At 52.7% G+C, this 10,894-nt stretch overlaps 1 protein-coding gene across 3 annotated transcripts in view; it reads left to right on the forward strand.

The window, feature by feature from the left end:
• ANO1 (anoctamin 1, calcium activated chloride channel) overlaps positions 1-10,894 on the forward strand; it is a 95,999-nt gene that overhangs the window by 84,059 nt on the left and 1,046 nt on the right. For 2 of the 3 annotated variants that reach the window (XM_008589680.1, XM_008589681.1), the window contains 2 exons: positions 3,014-3,119; positions 5,033-5,334. In XM_008589680.1, coding sequence (XP_008587902.1) covers positions 3,014-3,119; positions 5,033-5,299 — 373 coding nt within the window. In that variant the 3' untranslated portion in view covers positions 5,300-5,334. Of the gene's footprint in view, positions 1-3,013; positions 3,120-5,032; positions 5,335-10,894 lie in introns of those variants that run through there. The other variant, XM_008589679.1, reaches the window with a different exon arrangement.

The raw sequence follows: 10,894 nt of genomic DNA on the forward strand, positions 1-10,894 counted from the left end.
GAGTGGCGAGACAGACACACAGCCCAGCACGTGGCCAGCCTCAAAAGTCCCGCCAGCGCACGCAGCGACGGGCACACGTGGGTGTGTGATTTGTAGGAAAGGCCCCGAGTGATCCTCTGTGGCGTCACTTGGTCATCTCGAGGAAGGGCTGCGCTGGGGAGCTGGGCGTCAAGGCGAGGGGACAGGAGACGCCTCCCCGCCGGCAGGAGGCCCCAGGTGCTGGGACAGAATCCCCCTCCCTGAGCGTCCCGTCCAGGGCTCTGCCCCAGTCGGACGACACAGCACCTGCTTGTATCATTTAAACGTTCCACAGCAAGAACACATTCAAGCTTTATCTACTTAATGAAAAGTGAATTTTCGAAGAAGGGAGATTAACAAAAAAGGAAGACAGAGAAATATATGGTTCAATTGACTAGAAATTCCCTCAAGATGTTCAGCGTTGGTGTTTATAGGGTTGTCAGGAAGGACGCGGGTCGTAGGGTCCCAGCCACTGCTTAAGGAAGCAGCTCTGGCCTCCCGTGCATCAGGGAGTCCCAGCCTCACAGGGAAGAGGCCAAGAGCATGGGGCACAGACCCCGTTTTTAAGAGTCTTGTCACTTTCCCCTCCGTGGAGACAGAAGACTGTGGGTCCTGCCACTCCACTCCCCGGGCTCCAGGGTTCAACAAGCCGCCCACCATGGTCCCTTGGCCACGATCTTGTGCTGCAGGTACTGTGAGCTCCCCACCTCCACCAGCCGCACCTACATCAAAGCACCTGCCAGAGGAACAGCACCTGGTCTGGCCCAGGCCGCGGGTGTGGCAGAGGCAGCACTGGCAGAGCTGAGAGCAGTGATCGCAGCTGGCTGCCATTTGTTCTTGCAGTAACACAGGCACTGTCTCATTTAATCCTCACATCCACCCCCAGAGAGGGCATTATATCCTCCCTGGGGGAGCTGGCAGGCTGAGTATCAGAGCTATGCAAGGAAAAAAACAAAAAAATCATCTCTGATAGTGGTCAGTACAGGTGGTGGGAGGTGACGTCTGGACAGTTGTAAGTGGGCTATGAGGGATGCACAGGAGTTTGCCAGGTGACTCAAACACATTTCCCAGCTTCCCAGTGCCGCTGGCCTTGAGCACAGAAGAAGACGACAGAGGAATAGGCATGTGCTGCTTCTCACATGGGAAGAACCAGGGCTGCTTGTTCCCATCAGAAGGCAGGTTGTGCAACCGCTGCATGGCACAGCAGCTGGCACCGGAGTGTGTTCCCAGCCCGATCCTATCTCGGGGGTTGGCAGCTTAGCACTGAGCGGGCCCTCAGAGACTCCAGCCAGCTCCCTCTAGAAATAAAGCTCCACGGGTGAGGGGCCCTATCTGTCGCATTTCCCATTGAATCGCCACCCCTAGAATGGGGTCTGTCACGTAGTAGCTTCTCAATAGATGCTTACGACATGAGTAAATGAGGGAATGCCCAGTGGAGGCCCAAAGAGGCCAAGTGATTGCCCAGGGACACACAGCAAGGGGGTAGTCCATGTAGGCCAGGCACCAGGGTGGGGGTCCAGGCTGGGGCTGTGCCTGCAGAGCCAGGAGCCTATTCTGGCTACAACCTCTGGAACCTCAGCTTTCAGTGACCAGCAGGGGACACACCTGTAGCTGAGCACCTGGAAACCCTGCCCCTGGCATGGGCTTTTTCTGACCAGCTTTGAGAAGCTTTTCCAATACAGGGTGGGGTGCCAACTGCATTACAGCCAAGCCCCAGCCATGTGTGGCATCCCCCGGATTCCAGGAGCAGTGGATGCAGGGGGCCTTAGGGAGAGACAGGACCTCACTCTGCACCCCCAGACTCTGGGCATCTCTGGGTCTCTGTGTAAAGGAGGAAGGGTCTGGAGGGGGCTGAGGGGGGACTGAACACAGGCAGGTGCCTGTCACTCCTGCTGGCCTGGCAGGAGTTCAGAGAGAGCCGTAGCGGATGGACCAGAAGTAAGGGGGCGTCTCTTTCATAGAAGGCCACTCATATTCCAGGGAAGAACCAAGGACCGTGGCAGGGCCTCAGGGGAGAGGGGAGCGTGCGTGAGTTTGTCTCTCCAAGCAGGAGATCAGTAGGCAGTGCCCAACACCAATAACTCCGGAGCTAGGGGTAGATGTGTATTATTTAGAGATAAACGGCAGCTGGAGAGAGGAAAGGAGGCCCAGACCAGGGTGGGGAGGGCGCCCCCCATATCAGCTGTATGTTGAATCTCATATGTGGGCTACTTTGATAAAATGGTTAGGTTTTTTTTCTCAATGGTTTCCCCCAAAGAGGAGATAGACTGGACAGGTGGTTTTCAAACTGTGATTCGTGGGACCCAGCCTGGGGTTTTGGGGGGGGTTGGGAGTTGGGCTGAGGTCAAGGTTGAGGTTTCAGGCTTAGGGAGGCCGGCTCTCTTTGGGACCTATTGGGGTTTCGGGTGAGATTTCTATTTTGAAAAGGGGCTCAGCTGCTTTTTAAAATTTGGAACCTCCTGCATCAGATGGTCCCAGCACACAATTCTGAGAGCCCACGGATAGGTCTACAGGGCTACTTTGGAGTCTGTGTCTTACATGAATCTTCTTGGGCCCTGCCTGGTGCGTGGTGGAGAGAGACCTCTGGGCAGTGTGGGAGGGTGGGGCTGTGGGTGTCCTGCCCAGCGGAGGGCTGCCTGCCTGGAGGGGGCCACAGAACCAGGCTCAGGCTCCCCAGTGCTTCCTCTCAAGCTCCCTGGCACTGGCCAGAACCCCAAGTTCCACTTGAAGACCTGCCCTTGATTCCCGGCCATCTGTTGCAGGTACAAAGATTACCGGGAGCCCCCGTGGTCGGAACACAAGTACGACATCTCCAAGGACTTCTGGGCNGAGGGTGGGGCTGTGGGTGTCCTGCCCAGCGGAGGGCTGCCTGCCTGGAGGGGGCCACAGAACCAGGCTCAGGCTCCCCAGTGCTTCCTCTCAAGCTCCCTGGCACTGGCCAGAACCCCAAGTTCCACTTGAAGACCTGCCCTTGATTCCCGGCCATCTGTTGCAGGTACAAAGATTACCGGGAGCCCCCGTGGTCGGAACACAAGTACGACATCTCCAAGGACTTCTGGGCTGTCCTGGCAGCCCGGCTGGCCTTTGTCATCGTCTTCCAGGTACGGTGGGTTTGAGAATCAGGGCACTAAGGAAACGCTCTGTGCCCATGGTCAGGAAGGCAGGCGCTACTTGCTCTGTGACACAGGAGGAGGGGGTCCTGGTCCCCAGGTCCCCCCCACAAGGCCCATGCAGCAAAAGGGCCCAAGAGAACCTCATGAGAAAAGGGAAGGCTGAGGGAGGGGCTGGATGAGCGTGGGGGGAAGGATTTGGACTCGTGGGGAAGGGCAGGTTTAATTCAATATAAGTGATCATTACTGAAGGACACGCGGAGCAAGGGGAGACCCCACCTCTGTCCCACTCTCGATCTCTCACTGTCTCTATATCAGACAGGGCCACTACAGACAGCAGGGCAGTGGCTCTCAGATGGCTCCAGCCCCTGGCCAGCACTACCCGGCTCAGTCTCTGGGGAGGGGGACTGGGCTCACCCTGTGAGCTCAGAGGGACTCCCAGTGGAGCAGGACCCCAGACCTGGGAGCCAGCTGGTGTGCATGGCAGCTGAGGACCCCAGGAGGAGGCCCTGAGCCATGTGGCACTGCCAAGGCTCTGGTCACGTGTGCTCTCTAGCATCGAGTGAGTCCATCCAGGAAGGCCAAGGGCCAAGAGTTCTGAGCCTGGAATACCCAGCACTGGGTTTGAGTCCCATCCCTGTCCTCCCCATTCATGTGGTCTCGGCACGCCCTTCTGCTTCTCTGGGCTCAGCTGCCTCCTGCCTCAGCTGTTCACAGCCATCAGTACAAGAGGTGTCTGGGGCTGGGTTCCCCAGAAGCATAGCCTGAGACGAGGGTTCTGTGCAAGTGAGTTACTGAGGGAAGGAAGCTGGAGTAGGGGCAGGGACTCAGTGAGGAGGGGACTCGGCTGGAGACAGCTTCAACCTGGTCCCGAGAGCTCCAGAGCATGAACCATGCAGCAGACCTGGGCCCACCTGAAGGCAAGACGGCCCCTTTTGTCTGCCCAGATGGGTGGGTCACTGGCTTCAGGCTCTCCAGACTAGGACGAGAGACACGGGAGGGGGTGTAAGTTCCACTGCCCTGAGTGTTCACAGCCAACCCCAGCCACAGCTGGGGACTTAAGCACCAGCCTGGAGAGGGGGCCGACCTGGGGGGCACCAGCATCATCCATGACAGCAGGCAACTAAGCCAGCCACAGGGGCTGACAAACGCTCACTGGACACAAGTTTAACAACACGATTTTGGTTTTTCTTTTTTTTTTAATAAAGATGACCGGTGAGGGGATCTTAACCCTTGACTTGGTGTTGTCAGCACCACGCTCTCCCAGTGAGCCAACCGGCCATCCCTATATGGGATCCGAACCCGTGGCCTTGGTGTTATCAGCACCACACTCTCCCGAGTGAGCCACGGGCAAGCCCCTAATTTTGGTTTTTCTGTAAAGACTGATTTATCTCAAATTCTGTACACTGGAAATTTCCCCATTGAGGTGGCAGTTGTTCTGGGTGGTTCTGGGGGCTTTGCACACTGCAGAAGGGCCTCCTGGGTTGGCAGAGACCCTTGGAGTTCAATCCATTTTGGTGCTATTTCTATTTTAATTATTTTCCTTAAAGCCTCGGTGCTTGTTGTTATGTATATTTGGTGACACATCCCGTCACCGGGAGGTTTAAGATCGCTTCTCAAGCCTCCTGGTTAAGAAATTCAAAATTTTTCAGAGAATTTTCCTAATTATTGAGTTCAGATTTGTTCAAGAAAGTCAGCAAACATTTCCCAAGGGCCTGCTGCGTGGTTCCATGCCTCCTTTATACCTTCTGGGAAACTGAGGCCCAAGGAGGTCAAAGGGCATGGCTGAGGCCACAGGGTCAAGGAGTGGCTCCGTGGGGGGGGGGGGGAAGGAAGTGGGTGGCAGGGAGAGAGGTCCAGCATGGTCTTTCCCGCCCCCACGGGCTGATTTCTGTTCCTTCCAGAACCTGGTCATGTTTATGAGTGACTTCGTGGACTGGGTCATCCCAGACATCCCCAAGGACATCAGCCAGCAGATCCACAAGGAGAAGGTGCTCATGGTGGAGCTGTTCATGCGGGAGGAGCAGGGCAAGCAGCAGCTACTGGACACGTGGATGGAGAAGGGGCACAAGAAGGAGGAGCCGTGCAGCAACCACAAGCCCAGAGCCAGCCCGGACAGCCCCGGTGGCAGCCCGGCTCCCAGCCCCGGGTACCACGGGGTTGTTCTGTAGCTGCCACGGCAGGGCTGAGCAAGCAGCTTCTCGTCCCGACCAGCGCCTGGTGGCCACTGTGTTTTCTGCAAACATGGAGGACCATTTTCTGATGGGACATTTTTCTCTCTTCTTTCTGTTTTGTTTTGTTCTGCCTTGTTTTTGCACAAAACCATTATGCAGGGAATTTTTTTAATCCTTAGTGTTTAAGGTGAATCAAAATGATGGCTGGTGACAGGCAATAATGTGTGGCAAAGGCAGGTGTTTTGCAGAAACGACTCTTGGAAATCTTGAGTCTCCTTCGCAGTGGAAAGTGAGCGGGGACCCCTAGAAATCTTCCTTTTTAATCTCCTGATGCCTTAATGTAGATGCAAAATGGTATTCCACGGCATCGAGCCAAAGCTGGTGCGACAGGTCAGGGAGAGCGGAGGAACCGAGAAGGAACACACGATGTGACTCTGGTTCCAAAAGGCGTCACCTGCCTCTCTGTCGGAAAAGCAGGACGACTCTAACCATCTTTTCCTTCTGGAAGTTCAGAAGCTGAGACACTGTGGTCAGAAAGAGAGGTGCCAGCCCTGCCCACACGGAGGGCATGGGAATTTCCAGTCTGTTCTTGGACGAGAGGGTGCAGGTGTCCCCAGCAGTCCACACCTTCAGCCACACACCTGCCCCGTCCCACGGAGCTGATCTCAGGTTTGTTCATCTTCCTTGTGAGACAAAAACGAGTTGACGGGAGAACGGGCAGGAAGATGACCTTGAAAGCTTTTCTAGCGATGGCTTAAAGGTTTCAAGAAGTCTTAAGGCTTCCGGGGGTTCATTCAAAGCTTTTGAATATTTATTGTTTGTGTTTCTTTTTAAATCAATGATGTGGTGGCTTTGAGGATCTTTTTTTTTTTCTGTAGCTCAAAGGTGGAAGGAGTTTATTTTATTAGTTAACCAATATCATTGAGAGGAATTTAAAATACTGTTACTACCAAAGATTTTTATTAATAAAGGCTTCTATTTTGGTAACACTTCTCTATATTTTTACTCACAGGAATGTCACTGTTGGACAATTATTTTAAAAGCTTGTAAAAAGTTTCCTAAGTGATACGAGTGATCTAAATTTGTAGCAATTATCATAACCAATTATGTGAAATTTCCCAAGCACCAAGAGAAACATAAAAAGAAACATTTCACCCAAGGCAGGGAGAAAAAACATAAATGTGTTGGTCATGACCATGCCACTGGTGTGATGTTGACATTCCTGCAATCCGCTGACTGTGACTGAAGTCCACAGGTGTCATAAATTTTCATTATTTGCTGAAATGATGCGATCTGATGCTTCTATTTTCTCTTGTACAGTAAGTAGTTTGAAATGGGGTTTTGTATATAAGTATTGTATTAAAAATTAGGTGATTACCAAAAATCCTTTTATGGAAACAATTTTTTAAAAAGTGAATGTATACAAATCCACAGAGGACTGTGGCTGAACATTCATCTAAATAAACTTGAATACACACTTCCCTTACTTGAATGCTCTCCGCGTGCCCTTTGCCAGAGGAAACTCAAAAGGCTGTCCCCAACGTCCCATGGGTTTTGCAGCACATTCAGGAATGACTGAGAGGCATCTGTTTCCTTTGGTGCCAGAGACATGAGTTGTTTGAAATGTTCCTGGAACATCATCTCCTTGTGGGTGTGTGCGAGTACACGTGTGTGTATGCATGTGTTTGCACTCACTTGTGTCTGCACATACACATGTGCATGCATGTGTGTGTGCCCCTGTGTGTATGTGTATTTGCATGTGCTTTGTGTGCATGTTGGCATTTGCTTGTGTGCACCTGCTTGTGTGTATGTGTGCGCACATGCATGTGTGCGTGAGTTTGTGTGAGTGCACATGTGCCTATGTGTGCGTGCACATGTGTGTATGAGGTGTGTGTGTGTGTTTGTGCATGTGTGCATCCCACGAGCATGCATACATGTGTGTTTGCCTTTGCGTGTGTGCATATGTGCTTGTATGTGTTTGTAAGTGCTTTTTGTGCATGCACACGTGTGCTCAATGTATGTGTTCCTCTGTGTGTATGTGTTGGGATGGAGAACAAGGGTCACACCTTCTCAGCAGCCTCTTCCACACCCCCAAATCCAAATCCCTGGTCCCACAACCCAACAGACTGGTATTTAGGATTCCATAGACCTAAAATTTTCCCAAAACCATTTGGAGACCAGCCTTGGGTTGCCAGTGTTTTCATTTGGGCAAGTGGGGACTTTTTAAAACCACCTCATATCATCACCATCACTTTAGAAAAGAAAAGCCATTTCAACACAAAATGTCCGCAGGGCAGTGCAGCCCTTCGAGCTGGGACGTGCGTAAGAGACACTCAGTGCAGCCTCGACTTCCTCACACCTCCTAGACCAGGGAGGGAGAGCTCTGCCCAGGCCAGCACAGGCTTCGGGCGTCCCCCAGTGCCGATGCTCCCGCACTCACTAGAAAAGCTCAGCAGCCCAGCACAAGCTCAGGCTCCAAAGTGCTCACGATGCCCTGGCTAGGCTGATGCCTAGCGGTCGAGAACATCTTTCTGTAAGGGCCTGGGGAGGACAGCGCCCCAGGATCGACATCACAGGAATCTCCCCCTCTACCCTCCCATCTCCACGGTTCCTCCCAGAAAACTGTGAGGGCACAGGATGGAGATCTTTAGCCCCATTTGACAGATGAGGAGACAGGCTCTTGACCAAGGTCACAGGACTTCTTAACACCTAAACCGAATCTGGAACCCAGACCTCACAAACATTCATTCATGCAACATTCAACAAGCAGTTCTTGAGCTCTTAGGACGCGTGAGAAACAAGGAAATGAGCGGTGAATGAAGCAGACACTGCCCCTTCCCCCAGGGATGACATTCTCACAGAGGGAATCAGATGCTGAGCCAGAAAATGATCCCAGAACCAGATAATTTCAGAAGAAGAAAAGGTGCTGATAAAAATATAGCAGGGGGCATGAGTGACTGAGAGTGACAATGCTGGTCAGGGAAGCCCCTTGGGACCTGAGCAATGAGGAGCCAGAAATATAAAACCCTGCAGGGAGGCAGGACAGATCAGGCACAGGGAGCAGCACGTGCAAAGGTCCTGAGGCAGCAGCTGCTGGACGAGCTCTGAGAGAAGCGCAGGAGACAGGGGAGGAGAGGCAGCTAGAGCCGACTCAGGCAGTAGCTCCCAGGCTACATGAAAGCTTTGAACCTGGTGGTAAGCGCCATGGACATGGGGCTGAATGATGTTAACCAGGACGGTGATGAGATGTGACTTACATTTTAAGGTCTTGGCAGCTGTTGATTGGAAACAGCAGCAGGATGGGAAGCCAGGGAGGAGGGCGTTGCAGAGATTAGACAAGCAATGGTGGGGCTTGGACAAGGGTGTTCGAGGTGGGTGGAGAAAAGCCGATATTGTCACAAACACCTGGGACCTGGTGATGAGAGGAACCCCAGCCAGCCAGTGCGGTTATTTTACATACAGGCAGAGGAGGCTGGGGGAGGGCCGAGACTCTACTGCAGTCACGCAGCAGATGGCTGCACATCCCTCCAACCCAGACCCGTAGGCACTAGAGCCGGAAGATTTTTACTACTGGTCCCTGGAGCGGTGTGGGTGGCAGCAGGGTGGGGCTCACCTCAGAGCACAGACAGAGGTGGATGGGTGGGTGGATGGGTGGATGGATGGAGGGGTGGGTAGATGTTTGGATGGGTGAATGTTTGCATGGACGGACGAGAGGGTGCATGGATGTTTGGACTGATGAATGAGTGGGTAAATAGAAAACGGACTGACAACTGGGCCTTTCTGCCTTTGAGCTGAGTGGACCTCAGAGTCAAGCTAGGAAGGGTGTCAGTGGAAGAGATAAGGGGGTACATGGAAGGGATACTCTGATGCCTTCTAGCCCATAGATATGCCACAGCAAGCCGTCCACCCGCGCTCACTCGCACAGCCTTTGGCAGAAGCGTGCGCAGCACCGCTGCAGCCTGCACCTGGCAACACGGGCTAGCAACCTGCACAGGCATCGCGGCCTGGTTTCCCCAGATGGGACGGCGTCTGCTGCCCCCTCCAGGAGCCTGCCGGGGCTGCAGCCACCGACAAAGGGCTCAGCAACCTTGCAGATGCTTAGGTCTGATCTCCCCAGCTCTGTCACGTATTTACTGTTCCACTCCCTCCCCTTCTCTTTCTCCCCCTCTGTCTGTCTCTCTGTCGCTGTCTGTCTGTCTCTCTCTCTCTCTGTCTCTGTCCCTCCCTCTTTCTCTGTCTCTCTCTTTTCTTTCTTTCTCCCTCTGTCTCTGTCTCTCTCTCTGTCCCTCTTTTCTCTCTCTGTCTCCCTCCATCTCTCTCTCTCTTTTCTCTTTCTCCCTGTCCGTGTCTCTCCCACGCACGCAAACACACCTTTTTATTAAAGTATGACACAGAAAACTGCACGTATCCTAAGTGTGCAGTCAACCAACTTCCACCAAAAGTACGCACTTCTGTAGCCAAGCCTGGGAACAGACTGTGGCGGCCCCCAGAAGCACCCCTCCTCCCCAGCCGTGAGGGCACCTCGGTGGCTCTGGCACAAACTGGCCTGTCTGGCGGCTGCTGGCCCCTGCAGGCCACTTATCCCGCAGCCCTGCAGGGCAGATGTCTGACGCGGGTCTCACGGGGCTAACTTCAAGGTGTTCCCAGGGTGGTTCTTCTGCAGGCTCCTGGGAGAATCGTCCCTGCCTGTTCCAGCTTCCGGAGACCCCCACCCTTCCTCGGCTGTGGCCCCCACCTCATCCTCAAGCCCGCAGTGGCAGAGAAGTCCTTCCCCGCTGCCGTCTCTCCAGTTCTGCCCTTGTGAAGACTCATGAGTAGATGGGAACCACTGGGATAATCCGGGATAATCTCCCCATTCAAAGTCTTTAATCTTCATCGCATCTGTAATGACTCTTTTGCCATGTAAACTAATGTAGTCATAGGTCTGGGGATTGGGATCAGGACTGGGGATGGTCACAGGTCTCCGGATGAGGATGTGGACACTGTGGGGCCATTATTCCGTCTTCTCCTCAGGAAAGAGTCTCTCTCTTTGGAAAAAAACTACCCCCGAGGAAAGCCACGGATCCCCAGATATTTGACAAAAGCCTTCAATGTTAATGAGAGAGACCAAAACAAACAGTAAAGACAGAGAAGAGAAGAAACCTTGGGAGACACTCAGACAACACATGCAAAGAAAAAAGAAAACAAAAGAACTCTGATCATCACCCTCACAAATAAAAGATGAGTTTGCTTCCATAAAACCAGTACAAGATGGTTTTTCTTTCTTTTTTTAAGGCACAAAGGTAAGTGACAGATAAATTATATAAACTGGACTTCATCAAAATTAAGAATTTTTGTGCATCACAGGGTACTATCAACACAGTGAAAAGGCACCTCACCAAATGGCACAAAATAGTTACAAACTGCATATCGGATGAGGAATTAATATCCAGAATATATAAAAAACTCCTACAACTCAACCACAAAACAAAACAAAAAAGTTTAAAAATGGGCAAAGGACTTGAATAGACATTTCTTTAAAGATACACAAATGGTGGGCCGGCCCGGTGGCGCACTGCTACAGTGCGCCGCTTGGGAAGCGCGGCGGCGCTC

This window comes from Galeopterus variegatus, unplaced genomic scaffold, assembly GCF_000696425.1.
Source record: "Galeopterus variegatus unplaced genomic scaffold, G_variegatus-3.0.2 Scaffold5590, whole genome shotgun sequence".
NCBI classification, from domain to species: Eukaryota; Metazoa; Chordata; class Mammalia; order Dermoptera; family Cynocephalidae; genus Galeopterus; species Galeopterus variegatus.